Source organism: Brachyistius frenatus, unplaced genomic scaffold (assembly GCF_029030835.1).
Source record: "Brachyistius frenatus isolate BFR_SWC_R1_liver_20210118 unplaced genomic scaffold, ASM2903083v1 Contig_118, whole genome shotgun sequence".
Lineage (NCBI taxonomy): Eukaryota > Metazoa > Chordata > Actinopteri > Embiotocidae > Brachyistius > Brachyistius frenatus.
In genome coordinates this window covers 594610-616007 of record NW_027210717.1, presented here as the reverse complement: position 1 = coordinate 616007, position 21398 = coordinate 594610, and the positions used below count along the sequence as shown (strand labels likewise).

General features: G+C 42.5%; 2 protein-coding genes across 2 annotated transcripts; both read left to right on the top strand.

The window, feature by feature from the left end:
- Positions 1–784: 784 nt before the first annotated feature.
- On the top strand, positions 785–8317 carry ska3 (spindle and kinetochore associated complex subunit 3). The gene is made up of 11 exons (XM_069713383.1): positions 785–993; positions 1083–1144; positions 1700–1871; positions 2287–2731; positions 2850–2911; positions 3553–3749; positions 3850–4029; positions 5012–5200; positions 5904–5977; positions 6348–6487; positions 7437–8317. Exons 1-11 carry the CDS (start codon positions 879–881, stop codon positions 7592–7594), a joined length of 1794 nt encoding a protein of 597 aa, XP_069569484.1. The 5' UTR covers positions 785–878; the 3' UTR covers positions 7595–8317.
- A 795-nt stretch (positions 8318–9112) lies between these two features.
- LOC138629609 (uncharacterized) lies at positions 9113–11792 on the top strand. The gene is made up of 2 exons (XM_069713423.1): positions 9113–9334; positions 9985–11792. The coding sequence occupies exons 1-2, from the start codon at positions 9157–9159 to the stop codon at positions 11316–11318; spliced, it is 1512 nt and encodes a 503-aa protein (XP_069569524.1). The 5' UTR covers positions 9113–9156; the 3' UTR covers positions 11319–11792.
- Positions 11793–21398: the final 9606 nt, after the last annotated feature.

Sequence of the window (21398 nt, the reverse complement as noted above, 5' to 3'; positions counted from 1 at the left end):
ACGCCCTCGCAAACTATTCAAAATAACATATATTGCATAGATATTGCAATTAATATGTATATTTGCCAGTAATGGGACCCTTTTCTATCCCATGTAATTATTTTTATTGACACAGAATTTTGATTTTCTGCAGATACATCCTTTTTTTTTTAGGTGGATGTCTTATTTAAAAGAATAAATCAAAGATAATTAATGGTGTATATAACCATAGTAGAAGTTGTAAGCCAAAAATAATTAGTTTATCATCTTTCAATAATGATATAATTGAAAATGATTTACAATGGCTATAAAAGTAAGACAAGATATAAACAAAATATAAAAAGATACCAGCAAGTAGTATTTAAAAGAATTAAAACAAAGTAAAACTGAATATTAAATTCAGATAAAATGGACCTAAAAAGCTTACACAATGGAATAAAAAAAACACACACACACACATTGTGGCTACAGTTTTATTCTATAAATATTAAGAAATAGTTTCATAGTAAACCAAATAAAATTAATTTTCAGATAGAAAAGTATTAATATCCCATTTCAAATAACTGGATACAAGTTTAGTTTCCAAGGGTGTGGCGCAGGCACTTTGTATGAAACGTTATTTCATCAATTGGTATTGTCTTGTTTTCCAAAACTTGTGAAAATCCCAAGTCCCAACTGTCAACACATAGAGGGCGCTAATGAGGTATTTCCAATACCGAGCACACACACAAATCCAAGAAGAAGAAGAAGAAGAAGCGCTTTCCGCTCAAAGCCGGAAGAGGCGCCAAAATCGAAAAGTTGTGTTTTTCTGCCAAAGGAGGAGTTAAACAAACGGCCTGAGAGCTGCTGACACTACAGGAATTCAAGGCATTATTACTCAGCTGAAACGCGCATCTGAAATGGACCCGACAACACGGTTCTTCTCCAAACTGAGAAAACTGGCGGTGACTGTGGATTCAGAAACGGTGAAGCTCCAACAGGCCTTTGAAAACCGCAACGACGACGGCGACGGCGGTGAGTGACGTCAAACAGGCAAACCCTCCCAAACGTGTTCAGGACATGTCCAGCTGGCTTCAGTGAAAACCAGTTTCTTCTTATTTCAGAAACCACGGCGAAAGCGATGCGAGCGTATCATGAAGTGAACTGTGACGTCGGGAAGCTGAAGGTAATGAATATGAAAACTGCACCAGACTCCGTTCATGAATCTGACGTTTTAAGGGAGCTGTGTAATGAAACATTAAAGCTGTTTCATAGCACAGCCTCTGCACTTACGTAGCTCAAATACGCCAGGACTACACTATGTTTAAGTTACTTACGCCGACAGGTTTCCAACAGTCATAGGTGCATTGTAACTAAGTTGTCTACATTTACTACTGTACTTAAGTACAGTTTAGAAATCATTTTACTTCACTTGAGTATTTATATTTGATGCTGCTATATACTTCAATACAAAAAAATAAACAATCCGTTTGTTATACTTGTTCTTATATGCAGAATAGACCACTCCGTAGTATCAGGTGCTGAAATTAGCTTTCAAAAGCCAAAAAGGGTCAAACTCACTGGTTTAATCTTATTTTTGATTTCTTTGTGTCCAAAGTTGTAAAATGTTTTAAGCAGCGTCTTTTCGCCATCTTTATGCCACATAAGGTTTGTGAAGAATATTAAATCTGTGGGCTTTTGAAAGACGCATACTGATCGGTTCTGTTCTGGCCTCATGCAGGGGCAGATCAGGGATCAGCTGGCTCAGCAGAAAGCACAGGAGAATGAGATGAGCAACTTCATTAAAGCCTGCAGAGTGATGGAGCAGAGGGTCACTAAGGACATCCAGACGCTGAAGGGACACTGGGAGAAATATGGGTACCAAGCTCCCTGCGACACCCAGAGGCCGTGCAGTAAGTAATTTGATTTTTTGATTTGATTTTATACACTTTATTAATCCCCGAGGGGAAATTTCTTCACTACAGCAGGGGGGCTCTCAGGGGGGAGATGCTGCAGCAGGCTGCCACTAGTGCGGCGCCAGGTAACCTGACCTGAGGTGCATGTTTTTGGATGATGGGAGGAAGCCGGAGAACCCGGAGAGAACCCACGCAAGCACAGGGAGAACATGCAAACTCCTCACAGAAAGGCCCAGGACCGGATTCGAACCCGGAACCTTTTTGCTGTGAGGTGACAGTGCTAACCACTGCACCACCGTGCCGCCCCTGACTGTATTTCATCAGTAATTCAATCTTTGAAAATGTTTATGAATGCGTGTTTTTGCACAATCCAGTCAAAGTGTGTTTTCTACTGTGACTTCCTTTTACACAGAGGCAAGCAGTCAGCAGTCGGAGGCTGAAGATAAAGTAGCAGATGAGGATGAAAGTGACTCCATGAAAGAAGAAAAAGAGGGAAGCCAGGAGGAGGACGGAGATAATCAATCTTCATCGCCTCCAACGGCAGAACCGCCTTTCACTGATGGGCTGCGCACCCCGCGGCTCTCTGACTTCGGTCTGTCGGGGATGCAGTTGAAAAGAACTCTGGCGCAGGGCTGCTTTGAAGCTCCCCCTATGCCTGAGATGCGCCTCCCTCTCCCCTCACTCAACACACCCGCACCGCCGCCCATGCCCATAACTCCCAAATGTGCCCTGCGGATGGATGAGGACGAGCCGCAGACACCTCAGATGCATGACTTTGGCATCTCGGAGTACACCATGTGTCTGAACAATGACTTCACTATGGATCTGTTTCGGAAGAATGCTGAAAAGAACAAAAAGTATGCATAATATAAACAATACTTAATCTATATAGACCTCTACTGGCAAAACACAGGGTTTGAGCTCTTTTAATAGTCACTGCTTTTTTTGCTTTACGAGTGTCTTCTTCTTCAACAGACCACCACAGAACATACCTGAACCCCCAGTGAACTCTGTGATGGAGAGTTTGCAGACAAAGGGTATGAAACTCTTAGAGCTTCCTCCTCTTCTGCACTCACTCAAAAGTTAAATCTATAACATTATGCTGCCTTTTATACACGTATTTTTATGTGTGAAAGCTCATTTTGTAAAGTGACTATTAGTTGTCTCTCAGGTAAATGTAGTGTATCTTGCCATCAAACAGCCCTTTCTGGCAGTAAAACTGCACCGTTACATTGCTTTCTTTAAAGAAAAAACAAGACTCCCTTGACAAAAACAGTAATTTTACCTCACAGAGCATGAGAGATAATGGTCTACCGCTGCCTCGGGTGGTTATTTTGTTTGCGTTACTGTGGGACCTTGGTGTTAGTTTTTGTCAAGGGAATCTGGTGGCTTTGAAGAGAGCAATATAACAGCTTAGTCACCTTACATTAAGCTCACATCACTATAGTTCCTAATGAACATACCTTAAAATAGGAGCTAAAAAAAAAGGCCCCAAAATAGATTTCCAAGAACTACAATGGCTCTCAGTTTCTGCAGTGCAGACTCAGGAGGAGGGAGGGTCCTTCCTACAACAGTTCTCAACCTTTCAAAGCTTTTCAGAAAACTAATAAAAGTATTTCCTTAGAAAGCAAACGTGTTTCTCTGTCCTTCTGTATGACATCATTCTTATGGCCGTCAGCTGAGGAGTTGGAGTCCCCGGAGCAGCCTGTGTTTTGTACCCCGGGGTTCAAGATCAGAAAGACAAACGGTCAGTGCTCCCCACCCGCGCAAGGCAACGGTGACCCAGAATTCCCCGGTCACCCTGGCAACCTGCTCACCACCCCTCCGGTTCCAGCGTTCAAAACCCCATACATGAACCGACTGGTCAGCACAAAGGTCAAATCAGTTACAGCTTCTAGCAGTGTGATATGAATTCATTTCCCCATCCCGACAACTTTCAGCTCAGACTTTGTGCCTTTTTTTCCTCTGTTTACAGAGTGCACGGCAGACCGAGCCCATTGCCATGCAAACTGCTGATGAAGGCCACACCTCCGACCCTACACCACCTCGTAACGTAGCAACCGGCTTCAAATGCAACCGGGAGTCCGATGTGCCGGACAAGCAGATGCCAGAGATGCCGAACCTGGAGTCCGTTTTGGGAAATTCTTTACAAAGTGTAAGACCAATGGAAAGTTTTTCTTATAGCCTCAGGTCACTCTGACTGCCGTGTCCCAGCTTTTACCCGACTATACTGTCTGAAAGATTAGTAAAGCAGAAGTGGCCTTGTGATTGAAGGCTGGTGATTTGCTGAAGTGTTCTAAGTCTCGGACAGAATTTGATGACCTTTTGGTTTGAAGGTAATATCTCAATATAGTTAAATATAATTTGAAGTACTTCTTTTTAAGGTGGAATATTCTTGATTATTGATTTGTTTTCAATCTATATTTAAAAGGTTTTTGACTCTGCTCAGTGAAAAGCTACATTAGACTCATGATGAAATGTTGCTTGATAATGATAGTGACTCTGTATAACACAGTTGTCTCAGACCATCATAATACACTCTATAGAGCAGGGGTCAACCCCCAAACTGAAAGAGAGTTGGAGCAGGGACCCCTACTATATATATTGTATAAAATGGTGTTTTATATTAAACTGGAGGAGTGCAGGAGGCTTGGCGGGACAGGTCCAAGCTAGTCTCGCGCTGTGAGTGAACCGCTGTCTAGCTTGAGAGAGCTCCTGTGTGTCGCTGAATTTATGCATTTCTGACTGAAAGATAACATCTTCTGCCTCCATTTATCCATTCGCTACAATATGTTGGATTCATGTTAATGTGTATTTAAAGACATTTAAATTTGTGGAAAAAAAATGTGAAAAAAAAATTGTTTAATCAACCAAAAATTTCACAGACCCCCTGCAGTACCTCCGCGGACCCCCTGTTGAAGACCTCTGATATAGAGGAATATATTGCCCAAATATGACACATTAATCTTTCAAAGAAACTGAAACACTTTCAGTTTCACAAAAAGCTAATAAGATTTAAAAAAAAATGGTATGAAAAGAAATCTGCAATAAGTAAAAAAATTTTTTTTTAAAGATAAGCTTTTTCCTTGTTGTTTAATCTTTGCTTGCGTTTTTACCTCTGTCATGTTCGCCTCCAGAGAAGTGCAAAAGCCCTGAAGATCAGTGAGCATGGAAAAGTGTCCAAAGACCCCTCTGTTAGCAGCCTGGAGCTGGATGGACCCACTCAGGAGTTCAGCTTGGGGACACCTCACATCAGGATGAGCTACGAAGAGCCCAGCACCCCGGAGATGCCAGACCTCAGCTCTGTCACACAAGACATCTGTAAAGTAGGTCATTACACCGCACATGCAGGTTTAATGCACCACACATCCCATCTGCTGCTGACAGTACTCTGTACCTGTATGATTAGATGCACTTTTTTTTTTTTTTTTTTTTAATTTTAAGATTTGTATTTTATTCCATTTTGTGGCATTTTTGCCTTTATTTCGATTCAGTAGTCAGGACAAAGGAAATGTGGGGAAACAGAGCAGTAAACATGCATCCGGCTTGAAATTGAAACAGAGACTCACTGCTGATGCTATTTACGCCAAAGTGGTATGCATCCTAACCACTTGGTTATGGGGTCGCCCCCAGACCGACACATTTTGAATGTAAAATTTAGAGCCTGTCTGATACTGCATGTTCAGGGCCGATACCAATATTGGGGAGTACAAAAAAAATAATCTGATATCGATATATCAGCAGATCCTTTAGACATTTACTGTATATACAGGAAACGGTAAACTTTACTGGGATTCTGATAATTATAACTATATGTAAAGTTATAAATATATAAAAACAACAAGCATTTATTTCTGCTATATGTTTGTTTAAATTTTCTTTTTTAGTTTTCATATTGGCCATTATCTGCCGTTGGCCAAATAACAGCAGATAAATTCTGGCGCCTGATAAATCGGTCAGGCTCTAGTCAAATTTAACATCCCTGTCCTACTTTTGTCATGTGCCTCTGATGTCTCTTTTATTTTGTAGCTCGTGTCCCAGGCAAAGAAGACAACCACAGTGACTGTGCAGCCGCATGTCAGACCAGAAAAAGGCAGACGCAGGTAACCTAATGTACCTCAAACCAGGGATTGATCCACTTAGAGACAGTTCTTTAGATTAAGCTGTCGATACCTTCATAAAGATTTTATGTATGAGTATCTATTCTTGAGTGGCAGACGTGACCTCTTTAGTCCACACCTAAGAGGCATAAAAGAACATTAATTTAAGATATTGAGGGATTTAGTATAATTTGTATATATTTTTAAATAGATGTGGGAATTGTGAGATGGCTATTTTTGTCTGTCCTATTTATTCCACTCATGAAGGATGTTAATTTCCTTCCATGTTGCTTTATTCATGCCGTCCTGATATAATTCATGCCTGTAGTTTTTCTGTCAAAGTCTTAACTGTAACACGTCCTCCTCCGTCCAGTCCTGTTCCCAGATATGAGGGTCTCTCTGTGGTGTCTGAGGAAGAGTTCCAGAGTTTACCGAACTACCTGAGGCAGATGACTCTGTACAACCTCAACCAGGCCGTCCACAACATCAACAGATTCATAGAAGAGCACCAAGGTCAGTGCTGCAGTCCACTGCACTGCTGAAGGAAGCTATTGTTTAAATATGTCTTGTTTAAAATAGAAGTCCCTTTGGAAGCACTGCTGGCCAATATAAAGATATTATGTCGATATTGTAATAGAAGATATGATCTTAGATTTAGAATATTGTAATATTGTGATATGACAGAGGTGTTGAATTACTGCATTACAGTAAGGAAATTAGTTTTCTGAATTTACCACACTTTTCTATTATTTACCCTCTTAATATTTAGATCCACATTACTGATGATTAATTATCAAAATTTAATTGTGTAAATATTTTGTGAAAGCAAAACTAATAATCCTCACAATATTCTGACAATATGAATGGATTTGGTCAAAAATAGTGTGATATTTGATTTCGTCCAGATCACTCAGGTCTACCAGACATTAGCCTCAGACCGCTAGTATGTAGTTAATGGCTGGCTTGGTCTAAATAAAAGTTTCAAATTACAAACGGTCACATAATGATTGTAAATGAAATAGAACCCACAGTTAATGATTCATGATGAATATAGCATTTGAAGTCAAGACAAAATATGCTTGTCATTATTCCTTTGGTCACAGATCTGTCAGCTCAGCTGTCTCTGTAGTTGTTGCTCTTAGCAACAGGATGTGCACCTGAAACTGTTTTTGGAAGATCAGTTTGAGTGTCTCATCAGTTTAACATTTATTTGGCTTGAATATGTTTGCTCTTAAAAAAATTACCATCTGTCTCTCTAAACCGAGCCAATACAGCACAGCACACCCAGTTTAAGCACATAAACCAATTCAACAAGCCAGATTTTACAGATTTACATGGATTTATTCAGGCAAACAATCAAATGAAGCAGTAAAACATGAAGTCGAATAACATTGAGCTCTTTTTGTTTATTTTTATTTTTTATCCTCTGATTGATTGTTTTGTTTTGTGGCGCCCTCTGCAGGAGAAATAACAGAACTTCAAATGGAGCCGCTGAAGAGGGTGATCAGTGTAGGGACCAAAGCTCCTATGTACATCCTCTGTCTTACGGAGCTGAAGAGGATGACGCATGTGGACGGAGTCAGGAACACCTCTGTGTACAAACTGATCACACACAACTAAAGGTTGTCCGAAGGTAGCCCGAATATCTTCTCATCTGGACTCCTGATAAACTCATTGTAGAGGTGCTCGACTCGGACTGTTGCTTTGGCTTCTATTAAGTCAAGCTGCAACAAAAAGAGGAGTCTGACGGGAAGAACTTCACCAGAGAAAGCAGGTCTGGTAGCTTTTGTATGTAAATTGTAAATAGTTGTGATGAATGGTGAGTCAGTAGTTTGTGCTTACATAATTTAGTGTATATACAATTTTAACATATTCTAAGTAACAGTGTAGTACAGTATATAAAAAGATATTTGACTTAAAAGATGTTAACTGATGATGGATAAAAGGTGAAAAAGTATAAACTCGTGGTCTGAACTCCACTTTGATTTACGACATACACACTCTTCCTCTGTGGTTGCAGCGTTAGTTGACCAGAGGAGACCCGGGCGTTAAAACATTCTCTTACATAAATCCAGAAACACACACTTGCAAGAGGCAGATATTTCACTCGTTCCCACAGTTCAACCTTGGATTTAGCCTGATTCCAGCCTTATTTTATTACCTTTTCAATAAAAAATTTTTTTTAAAAACAAACACAAAAGAGCAGTGAAACACATGTATATAAAAAGACTGAAAAAAGTGTAAATAAAGTACAACAAAACTCTCAGGACTCTTTTAATGATGTTAATATTTTATGAAAAAAATATTAAGACTATTTTATTCCTCTATTCCCCTAATAATTTGGTTGGCTTTGGATCGTCATCGCCCGATGGAGATGTCCTGGAGGGAGGGAAGTGTAGTCCCGGTGATGCCACTAAATCAGTAAATGTTTCCCGTTAATCTTCCGTCAATGACCTTGTTCATTAATCAGATTATCTGGGGGAACTGCGCTGTGTGGTGGAGGTCAGTAGGGGCCCCAAGCCAGAAACACATTTTTGTGAAAGGTTCACTCAGAAGTTCAGATCATGAAAAAAGCTCAGGAGCAAAGTCAACAGGCAGCAGGCAGGCATCATTTGGTCTTAGAGAATAGTTTGACTTTTAATAATGTGGCTGCAGAAAGGTTGTTGACCGTAGCACGCCTACTTGATGTTCATTCTTTATGCAGTATCATTGCATTGTGCTTTAATGATATGCAGTTGTCTGCTGTGAATGAAAGCCAGATGTTCCAGCTTCATGTGTACAGTGCTGAAACCATTCAGGGAGCCAAACATCTGCTAAACTCGCCACTTAACTGCTCCACTAACGTTTCCACCGGGTGTGGCTTGTTGTTTTTTTAGTTCCTCATATTCAACCACTGAAATGACTTAAGCTCCAGTTTGCATAAATTGTTAGACATCCGCGATATTTGGTCTAATTTGGTGTCATTTCATATCGCTGCTCCAGCACCGCGTGAGTAAAGATCGCATTTCAGTGACGTCGCGCTGATGTGGTCCAATCAGAGCGGCGAATGCAAACGACGGTTGATGACGGTCCTCCCTTCTTTTTCTTTTTTTTTTTGCCACCCTTTGGTCGGCCACCATTTTGGGAGTCAAAACACCCAACAAACAGCCGCGCACACCTCCACGCTTCTCCGTGGCCTTACTATGGTTCACACGTGTGTGGTGGCTGGCTGTAGGAACCGAAGGACACCAGGCACCACCTTATCTTTCTACCGCTTCCCCCGGGACCCCGAGAGGAAGCAGCGCTGGATAGCTGCTGTGAACCGGGAGGGCTGGGTGCCCAACGACGGCAGTCGGTTGTGTAGTACTCACTTCATCTCAGGTACAACTCGGAAACGAGGTCCTGATCCATGTTGACGCTCAGAGAGCTTCACCTTCGTCTTCATGTCAGCGGAGTATGATTTCTGATGGGGTTTTTTTTTAAATGTATTTATGTGCTTGAACTCGAGGCTCGGTTTCGTTTTTGGTTTAATTACAACGACGACTACACTTGATTTAGGAGTTCATTATCGATTAATTGCTTTACTATCGTTTTATGAGCCTGTTGTTAACTACTAGCTGGTCAAAACCATGTTAAAGTCTGAAAATGACTTACTCTGAATTCCAGCTAAAACCTGAAACAAATCAACTCCAGTGATAATTCATAGAAGAAATAAAAATCATTTGCTGTTGTGAGCCTTTGAATATTTAAAGAAATGTCAAACTTGCACTTAGTTTTTTACCAAATGTAAATGACCATGAATCTTCGTTTTATTAAGTTATGTCTCAATGAAATGCACCAGTTTTGATGTAAAGTTATTGTGAGGGCTGCAGTAACTAAATATTCTCCATCTAGTTGTTTTTTTATTTGTATTTTCTCCTCCAAGTCAGGATACATGATCATAGCCTGCAGAATATGATGGTGGCTTCATGGCTGCAGGTTTTTAGTGACTAAAACAGATACAAATTTAGTTTTTGTTTTTCCACGCGCAGGTAAACAGGTGAAGAATCCTCGTTCGGCAGATTATGTTCCCTCCGTGTTCACCACAGCTCCCTTATCCCCAGAGATGAAGGAGCCGGGTGCCTTAGAGGACAAGCAGGAAGCACGCGTGGAGGCGGCCAACGCCTTGTTGTTCCTCCAGGGACAGGGCAGGTCTGCGGTGGATGACCAGGGAGAGCAACAAAAGGACAGGAAGCAGGAGGCCGCTGTGGAGGAAAGCGCGTCCTCTTCACTCAGCACTGAGGAAGACGAGGATGAGGACGAATCTGTGAGTGACAGTAAGAAGGGAAAGTTCTCTCAGGCGTCGGATGCGCCCGTCAACTTCGATGACATCCTGAAAGCACTGAAGAAGGAGAACCAGGCCCTGAGGGAGTCTGTGGAGAAAATGTCCCTCTCTGAGAACTCTTTAAGGAACGATGCAGAGAAAGTCAAGTTTTACACTGGTTTACCAAACTACTTCGTCCTGGAGACGGTCATGTGGCTGCTGGCACCTCACATGGACAGCATGAAGAACGTGAAGCTCTCCAAGTTCCAGCAGCTGCTGCTGACGCTGATGCGCCTCCGTCTGGACCTCCGCAATCAAGACTTGGCCTACCGCTTTGGTGTGAAAGTCGGCACGGTAACCAGAACGGTGCACCGCATGGTCAACATCATGTCCTCCACTCTGGTGCCGACGGCTGTCTTCTGGCCCTCCAGAGCTGAGCTCCGGAAGAACCTGCCGGCAGCTCTGCGCGCCTCCCACCCTGACTGCGCTGTCATCATAGACTGTTTCACGGTGCCTTTTGAGGAGCCGGTTTCCTGGGGCAACCAGCAGCAGAGGGTGCTGCCAAGCTATCAGCGGGTGGGAACAACTTATAACGTGTTGAAATACCTGATTGGTGTGGCCCCACAAGGCGTCGTCACCTTTGTCTCCAGAGGCGTGCCGGGAAACGTCAGTGACAAGAGCCTGGCCGAGGGCTGCGGACTTCTCTGCAAGCTTCTGCCGGGCGACGTCGTGTTGGCGAGTCGAGATCTCGACATCGGCGAGTCCGTGGCCGCCCGCGGAGCCCTGTTTAGGATCGGCGGCGGCAGCTACCCGGGAGAAGAGATCGGGAGGTCAGAGGGCTCGCCGGCGGCCGACGCGTCCTCAGAGGCGGCGAGCGTGCAGAAGCATGTGGAGAGGGTGATCTGCATGGTGAAGCAGAGGTACGCCATGCTCACGGGCCCCGTCGAGAGCTCCTTCACCACCGCCCCCGAGCGCACGTCGAACCTCTCGACCTTTGATAAGATTGTGCAAGTAGCCTGTGCCTTAAACAACCTGTGCATCTCTGCTGCTCCACTGGAGTGATGTGCTCAGAAATGCCTCCTTAAAACCAGTCGGGCGCTTCGGTTCCCTTTACTCCTCTCCCACATGTCAACATCACCGCTACACAAAACCGATTCATACTTCAATTTTCACTCTCGGCGTCCGTCGCTCCCTCTTATCTGGCTCAGTTTCTACTTGGCATTAGCAGCACTCCTCCCAAATCCAGACAACACATTGCTGAGATATGATGTCATTCAGTGTCAACTGACAACGACGGGAAGACTTGCAAAGGATTTCTTTTTCTTTCTTTTTTACTTAAGCTCTGGACGACAACTGTGATCTATCTTTAAATTAGTCTTCATTAGCCCTTTGTAAACGCTGACGTATATGAACTGCAGTGTGTGTGTGTGTGTGTGTGTGTGTGTGTGTGTTCCCATTGATCCGCTCCTGTGTCGTGCAAGATTCTGCAAACATCCCCAGCAGCCAACTACTTTCATCCTCCCTCTGTTTGTGTTGAACCACAATACAATACACACAAGGCAAACATGTATGCTTCACCTCATGGGTCAGAGTTTAACCTGCTGGTTCACCGTGCAGGGACAGCTGTGCTCTCACACGGTTTTTCAACACCGAGTTGGCGGAAACATCGGGTGTCCTCTTCAGCAGAGCTTTTGTTATCTATGATTTATTTTCTACCAAACAAACAGCTCCTTCCTGCAGAAACGAAAACCTTAAAGGAGCAAAAAGGTTCCAACCGGAGCTCTGTAACTAACAATGATGTCAATATTCACCCCGCTGGCTGCACTAGTGTGAAAAGACTGCACAGTTTTTAAAAGTTAAACCTTATTTTATACAAAGCTCTTAAAATAATGTTCTTTGTGCTGGCGATTGTGGTTTTTTTCCCGCTCATGGTTCCAGATTTATTGTCCACAAGTTGATCTAATACGTCAGAAAGAAGCAGGACAATCTCATGAGATGTGGTTGCTGCTGTGTCACAGAGAAAAGCGTCATGTAAAGGCAGTTGTGTGCTGTAATTATCATCTTCACTTACATGCTTCTGCAATTCTTTACAGTCATGCAAATTATGTGATTTAAAGTTGTTCTCTGAGAGGAACGTGTCCCCGAAGGCTGGCAGTGTTTTGTTCCGAGTGCTTCTTCACACGCCGACGTGCTGATGGGGTTTAATTAACACATCGGCTCCAGCAGAGAATATCCTGATGTGTGATGGAGGAATTCTCCCCGGTTTTGTTGAGTGTGTTCTGTTCTTCGTGACGGGAACCGGTTTGGACCAACGAGCGCAGAGACGTTCCCCTTCGTTCCAGGACGCGGCTGGAGGCTGTTTTGTCGAGCGAACGTTTCGCAGCCTTTCGAATGCATCTCTGACCTTCTTTTTAATAGTTTTTTGATGCACACTATATCTGCGCCCAACAGCGGCCTGCTCATTCAGACGCCTCTTTTCATTTGTCCTGCATCGCTGGTGCCTTAGTTTGTAAAGCTGCTCCGAATCAGTTTTCTACAGATATTTATTTTTGCATCATATAGTACGCTTTAAACCTTTATTCTGGTTTAGCACCTAAACCAAATGTGTGTAAAGAGTCAGCACTCAAACATAAAGCACCCTTCTCTAAGCTTCACACGTGTACAGTAATTCATGTGCCCATTCATCTTTATGTGTTTTAACTCTCCCATTTAATGCGTATGAATTCCAAACAGTCAGTTTATCAGCGACGTGTCGAAAGGTTTAACTTTACAACAGTGTTTTTGTTGTCTTGACTGGCTCAGGGCCTAAAACTAATTGGGGAAAGGTTTTTCACACTACAGAGGCTCAGCTGAAGGTGCCGGGCTTTAAGAGGTGTGTTGCCTCGTGGTGGCGAGCAGCGCCGGGGGGAAAATGTGCCTTCTGTTCTCGGGCCTCTGGAGCTTCGGTGTGCGTCTCCTCCGACCAATAATGTTTTCACGGGCTCCTGATCTTCGCTCCTGGGCTTCCTGAAACGCATCAAACTATTTTGCTGTTGAATCGACGCTTTCCTTAGTTTTTTTTAACCAGCCACGGCTAACGTGCACCTTTCTTATTAAAATTATTAAAACCAGAAACATGAAGTTAATCAGCAATACTACGCTCGATATGTTTCTTCAGTATTTGCATGCTTTGGATGAACTTCCTTTCTGAAGTCAAGTCTCCGGCTGTTTTCCGAACGGCGTATTTACGTACTGACGCTCACTGCTTTGGGTGCATCGGTGTGCTCTCACAGACAAGTATGGACGAATGCAGTGCACCACAAGTGCCCGGATGATGGACTTCATGGACTTAAAATGGTTCAAAAATTGACGATGAAACACTGGACACTTTCCACCCTAAACGGCCGACATCTTGGCTCCGCAGAGGAAGGGGCGGGGCCACCGACGTAAAGACTTTTCACATTAAGGGTCTGAGGAAGCTGCAGCTGTTCCTGAACACTGAACAGAAGTGTTAATTTTCCACTACTGCTGCTGGACTGAAGACTCTGTGTTTATTGAGCGTGTTAAACAGAAAAACACGTTGATTTCTGACTCAAATAATGAAAGCTGCAGATACGTTGGCGGGTGATGTGTTCACATGCTGAGGTCATTTCCTGTCGGTGCAGAGCAGCAGATTGAAACAACACCGCTCAGTCAAAATTCCTGCTCTACACAAAGTACGAGTCCCAACATTGAAGAGCACTGTTTGTTAGCGTCCTACGGGACGTCTCATCTGGAACGCACCAGTACGTCCCTTAGCACCCTCACGAATACAGCTCTTCCATGTTAGGACTCTTGTGAGCGTCCTGCATGTTTCCCTACTCGAGTGTGAACGCTCTCGTGCACTCAAAATAGTGAGTGTTAGTACCGCAGTATGCCAGCAGAGTTTTACACTGAATACCACCTCGCTGCTGTTGGATAGAAGCCATTAGTGGGTTTTATTGAGTGTGTTGAGCAGAGGGCACAAAGACACGTTGATTTCTGGGTAAAATACTTAAAGCCGGCAGTTATGTTGACATGTGGTGCATTGAAATGTTATTTCAGTACGTGCAGAACAACACTACCCTGTCAGCGTTCAAGTACTACACCAGTAGGAGGACTCGCATGTAAGTCTGCATGAGTGTACTAAAATGAAGGATGTGATCCGTCTCACCGCACTGATGGCTGTAAACTGTCGCGAAAAATGTTGTTACACAGGAGAGATGCTGCTTGAGTAAATTAAGAAATGTCTTATTACAACTTCAGTTGATGTTCTCCTGCTTCTGAAAGCATGAAATGCAGCACTTTTTGTGTCCTGGAGGAGCGTTGACCAAATAGCAGTGTTAAGAATAGTTATGTGGTGAGCTGAATGTCGGTTGAATCTGTTATGTGCTTGCAAGATCACAAGTTTAATTTGTTTTTGTTTTTTACATGAGGGAGCTGATGAAACCGCCACACAGCTGCTGATTCTAAAATAAGAGCTTGGAGGTTGAGATGAATGAAATGGTAAATGTCCCTGTTTGTTCTCTGAGCTGTGTGTTTACCTTCGTGTTGCGGGTGCATGTGCTTCCATGACGTGAAACCGGGAGCGGTTGAGTTTCTTGTTTAGTTTTAATACGGCTTCTGTTCTGTGGCTGAAAAATTAAAGTTCAGGAAATGCAACAGCTTCTTCAATACTTCATAATTATGTTTACTGTTTGTGTACAGATATTTAAATGTGTGATGTCCTCTTTGTTCAACACTGTTATAACTGATAACATTGTTGGCCTTTATTCACTTCTACACTGATTTGTTGTCCTTGGCTTTCCCTCCAGGAGAGTAGTGACAGAGTAATGTAATGTACTGGTAGTTTTTAGTTTATCAAAGGCAGAAATGCTTTGGCGGAAGCTCCGCCTTGAATATGTGCGGTCAGAGAGGAGGGAAAAGGAAGATGTCTCACTCTCTTCCTTTTTAAAGTCACCGTGCAGAATTTTACAAAGTCAGTCTACCAACAAACTACTGCAGTCTTTATATATTAATTACAATTTTCACTTGACAATTAAATTTTGTTCTAAAGATTATTGTCAGGATTTGCTCTTTTAAAAACAGACAAAGCTTTATGTTGCATTTGTACAGACTCATATTTTAAGATGTGCACCACACAGCTAATGCATATCTCTTTTTCTCAAAGAACCAGTAATCCTGAGGTTTCCTTTTATTCAGAGCCGTTCTGCCTTCCCAGGTGACTGTGAAAATATTTGTTTGGTATCCAATTTTCTGATCACTCGGTTTCAATAAGGTGATTAGTTATGTTATGTGGTGTGCAAATATGCAAAAAAATTGTCCAATAAGGTATTATAAATGTTCAAATTTATAATGTGCTTAATTGAAGCTTTGACATTGCAGCTAAATAGTTCAATGATTAAAAAAAAAAAAAAAAGGTGTGGCATTTTGTGCCAGCTACAGCTTACAGTTGCTTCCCCCCCCCAAAAAAAAAACAAAACCTGCCTGCGCCGAGTTTTAATTGATTCCCTTCATGATATTCACATGACTGTTGAGTTGCATGTGTTAAAGCACTTCAATAATAGCGCCGAACTCCTAGTCGGGCGTACAAAAACAGCAAATCCACCGAAGTGACTCGTGTGTGTGTAATAGACGATCTTCGGCTCACTGCTGACGTGCGTCGGTCCGTCACGTGACCTGTGGAATGTTAACAATGCAGCGAGTGTCCAACTTTGTGCTGCATTTCTGCTCCTGCCTGGAGTCGGAGGGAGAAAATGGAGGCTCATTTCATCATATCTACCCCGCTCCTCCGTCTTCACTGAGCTCCTCCGCCGTGTCGACGCGCTCGGCAGCCGAGAAACGGACTTTAAAAGACGGAATTTACTCTCCAGATCTTGAGTTATTCTTGCTCCTTCTATCACATGGTAAGTTGAGAGTTAGTTTTTCTGGGGAGGGGAGTGGTGGGGAACTTATTTCCACGACTTGTTGCTGAGGAAAAAGCTCCGCTCAGGGTGTGTTAAAGTTGAAGGAACTGGGAAACTAAAGGGCCCCCCCCACCCCTCATAGTTTGAACCTCTTTGGGGTTAACAGGAGTACCTCATTTTTGTCTGCATAGGAATGTGTGTCCTCTCAGCCTGACAGTGAGGAAGGCCTTACAGCTACTAAACTGGGGTTTCCAAACTTCTTCTCGTCCAGGGGCCCCACTCAAAAAAAAATACACAGACACCATTTTGTAACGGTTTTAAAGCTTTGGTGTAAAAATGGAGAGTAAACTCAATCTGATTTATACATCAAACTTTGGTTCTAATTGTAAGTAATTGCAGTTTTCTGTATGGACCTCAATTTCGGGACGTCGACGGGGCCCAAGCCCCTTGCTGAGGACCACTAAAAGTTATGCAGATATAGTTTTGCTGCAAATATGTTGTGTGTCAAAACATCCTGCACTCATTTCAGTGTTTAAATGGTGTTGGACAGCATGCACAGCTGTGGAGCAACGAAACAGTTGTGACGTGTGGTTCAAAACAACCTGAAAAAAACAAACAAGCAAAATCCCTGTTTCTGTTACTGTTGAGATTTTAAAAAGGGTCCTTTGGTCTGAATTTGTTATTTTCACTTCATAGTCTGGCTCTGATGCAACCATGTGTTTCATTCAGGTGTGCTACTTACTACTACTGCTACACACACACACACACACTCCTTCTCTCTGACACACTCTTTCTGTGTTTAATAGCCAGCAGCTGTTGGTCAGATCAGTTCAGGTGTTTGATCAGTTCATCAGGGGCACATCAGTAAATCTTAACTTTTAATTAGACACTTTATGTTCCTGCCTGTTTTATTTCCTCTTGCAGGAGGTTGCTTTTTTTTTTTTCTTCTTCTTCTTTTTTTTTTTTAAACAATTGGACCCAGACTGGTGGTGCAACAGTGTGCTGTCAGGTATCAGGCCACAGCTGGATTTCATTGTCAGGCCCCTTAGAGGTATCTGTCAGGGGAAGAACCGCAGGGATGACTGCAGTGGGAAATCACCACCGGACCACAGACAGATGTGGGCAGATGTTGGCCGTTGAAGCGGTGTTGAGTGTTTAATGGTGAAGAAGCTTGGTGCGCAGTAGGATGAGAGAGTCACTGTGATGATCACGAGATGTAAGCTCAGGGATCGTAACCATGGGTTGTAATGGGATGCAGGTAGTTTTGAAAGCTAACGTTGGATCGCACATCTTTTCTGCTGAACTGTGTTTCTACAAAATGCGTTACACACAGAGATGACACATTCAGTCGCACAACTGCAGCAAGTTTCCCTCAATTGTCACTTCTACCTGCAGACATGCGATACGTCTTGGATGATATATTATCGAGGCAGTCTGTGCCGCTTGCTTTCTCTTCATCTCAGTTGCCCATCAAACTTGTCGGCAACTTTTCCGTTAGGAAGTCGTGTTCTGTCCCAAATACAACATTACCCTCCACATTCACTCAACTCTATCGGGCAGATAAGATCTTATTATCTTATTATTGATCTGCTAAGTGCTCATGTTACTGAATATTCTGTGCAGACCAAGACCGCCAATCATATTTTCTTTCCTACTCATAGTGAGAAGGGGCCATTATTGTCTTGTGGAGACAAACAGAGAAACTGCAGTACAGTCTGGTAAAAAGAGGAAGCGCAGTGATAGGATTGGAAACCTGTCACATCACGACCCAAAACACAAAACTCTCACTTAAATTAATTATCTTCAGAGTTTTTTTCCCCTTTGATTTTAGTGTAGTTGGCGTTTCCTTGAAGTCAACATCTGGTGGCCATCGGAGGAACTGCAGCTTGATTCAGATTGGCTTCGACTCAGGCTTGAATTGTTGTTTTCCTGCTAATGTAGGAAAGATTTTTGCCTCAGGACGAGATTGTTTCAAGAATTTCCTGTGCAAGTCTTGTTTTTCTTTTATATATATTTTAAATGACAGAGATGTGCTTTATTTGAAGGCCTCACTTCCAAAACAAGTGGAATTATTTTACTCACTTGCGTAATCTATTTTATAAAAATAAGATTTTAAAATAGAGTACATCTTGTTGCGTGAAGTGAAACGATTTCTGGGGAAAATTAAAGTTTCTGCTAGATTCAGGTGGCGTGTCATCCAATTCATAATCCAAACTTCGGTTTAGAGTTACCCTAGCGTTGGTATGTATTGGTAAACATTAGGGAATAAGTATGCCGTGCGTTTATGTGTCAATAAGATGTGTTTTTGGCAGAATAGTGTCATTTATACATATATTTTTCTGGTGGATTTTTAAGGTTGGACCTGTCCTAACGCATTCCCAAAGCCTATTCCCAGCTAGAGATCAGCCATATATCTTGTTTTTTGGTTTATTTTGGTGGGGGGAGACGGTCCCATGATTCAGCGGTGGCATTTTACTTGTACTTACTTGTGGAATGGAATGCTAATGCTCGGACACGGCGCCTAAAGCATCGCAGGAATGGCGACAAGAGATCCCAGAGATGGGGAAACATTTATGCAACTTGGCACCATTGGCCCTACCACCCAGAAATCTAAAAAAAACCAACATGTTTTTGTCTATACAAAGTTTTATCTGTACAAACAGTGAGGGCTGTGTCCTTCTCAGAAATGGCCCAAAGGGATGGAGACTTCCAGGGAAAAGGCAGAGGGGGTCCAGTGCAAGAGCTCTTTATGTTTGGCCGCTCTTTGCTCTGCATCGGCTGGGTTATAGCTCCTGGCGACATAGTTGACATGGTTATTCCCATAATGATATTAACATATTTTATATCTATGTATAGAATATCACAGCTTGGAGACATTTTCCACTTTAGCATTACATAAGACCAAACTCTAAGTTAACATGTTTTTTTTAATTTTTTTTATTAAAAACATGTCAACTTAAACAGTTTAGTGTAGCAATACTGTAGGACTCATCATTTTCAAGTTTTTTTAACTTCCGCTTGACACACGACATCATTTTTATGAGCATCATTCACTTCCTGATATGAAAAAGAAGCCAGTCAGAGGCGTGCGAGTCGGAGCGGATTTAAAACGCCTTATTCTGACGGCTATGAAGCTCCAGAACTTGTCCAAAATTCACAGAGAAAAGAAAAGTGAACTGATGCTGAATATTTGATTTGGTTTCTGCAAAAACTTTCTTCAGATTCAGCTCACTGCTTGCAACATTGATTGACCTGTAGTAATATGGACTCCCAAAATAACCCCTTCCCAATCGAGTAGAAAGCTGTAGTCCTGAGTGGTTCACACAAACATCTGAAAGCTGGAAACGCACGTCCCCGTTTATGATGAGGTCATAAAGCCTTACGACACCATCTTTACCACATATATCAGATTGAAACACCAGTTGTGGTGCAAAATTACATTAAGCATTAGATATTTTACAGCTGCAGTAGCAGTTTCTTTTGTGAACATTTTCAAGGTATGGTGATGCAGTTTAAGAAGTAGTTAACGCTAATTAATCAGAAAATGATTTACTCTGTCGGCATGTAATCTGATTTATTTGAAAAAATTGTGGAACAAACCAAATGAATCTCCAAATGAGTAATACTTGGTTATTTAGCATATTTTCAGCACCCACCGGCAAACAGCTCGTTCTGTTAAAATATAGTAAGAAACGCAGCAACACATTCTGCAGTCACAGTGGCTGTTGTAATAATACGATGAGGAGCCGATTTACTGCTGCTGTGGAACTTGTGATGCCGATGTCTCTCTGTACATTATGCTGTGAGAGCTCTTAGATATTAGTTAGCATGTAAACATGTGGTCATCACAAGCTGCAAACACATCTCGTTCCTACTTCCAGTGTAGATGCTGGATGTTAAACTGGCTGCAGACACGTTCTAGAAAAGACTGAATGCAGCTTCTCTTCACGCCTGCTGTGGTAGCTGGGTGCAGTACGAGACTGGAAAATGTCCAATAAGTGAAATGAGTAATGTGGTGAAGGAAATGCCTTCGACTCATCTGTTATTTTCATGCGTCAGGATAATTATCATGTGAAATTCTTGTGCTAATCTACCTGCCAACCAGCTTTTGAAATAGAACCAGGTCAATTAAAGGTTGATTGCTGAACAAAATGGTTGGAATAGTAGACGATGATTTAAAACCACAACCATGTCGAAACCTGTCAGATGGGGATCGTATCGAGCATTTTTTCAATATTGGTAACAAACCAGATCACATCACCTGCCAGCCAAGTGGAAATCTTCTCTGAACATATGTGAGGCTTGTGAGCCGCCCAGTTGGACAGGAAACAAGCTCCAGGGTCTTCTGTCAAGAGGGAAAGGTTGGCAAGTGTCGTGAGACTTTAACTAAGTGGAGTACAAAGACAAGGAAGGAAGAGATAAACATTTAAATGGAACAAAAACAAAGAAGAAAATAAATGATCCTCTGGGACGTCCCACCAGGTTTGGTTTTGTCTCTGGTACTTGAGCTCATTACCTCTTTATTATTTCATTTAACGCAAAGTCAGCGATTCAGAAGAAAGCTTGTTGATATTTCAACAGCCAAACAACTACAACCCTCCCTTCTCCCGTCCACTACCCTTTTTGTTTTTGTTCATGTATTTATTTACTTCAGTTTACGTAATGTACGTTAGAGCTGCCTTCGTGGGATTGCATCACCCGGGACACTTATTGCCGCCTGTGCGCAGCCTCGATGTTGTGGAGCTCCTGTGCATCATCCTGAGCGCCCCCAGTTGCTGATTGGTTGAAACAGTGTTGTGTTGCACAATCTGAGACATTTTTTGTACAAACATTTTTTCAGTGGCCACACAGAACAGCTGCTGCGGAGATATTTGCTAAATGAGTGGTTTGTCACACACAGCGACTCAAGTCGGGCAAATACATCTATTTTGATTGTCTAAATTAATGACCTCACAATGTCCACCTCTTTATTACAACAGAAGTTCGACCTATCGTGCCATTGCAGAGGTAATGCACTGCAATAACACTTAAACTACCTGAACCAAAATAAAGAAAGAATAAACGTATCCATATTTACATTTCTTATCTTACGAGCTACCTCATGTAGGTCTTTGTCGGTAGGTCAGTTCAAAAAGAAAAACTCAATCATTGCCATGAAATTTTGGTTCACATGTTCACGTCCCGCTTGGGATGAACATTAATACCTTTTATGATCAGTTAGTTTTTTTCATCGAGTGCA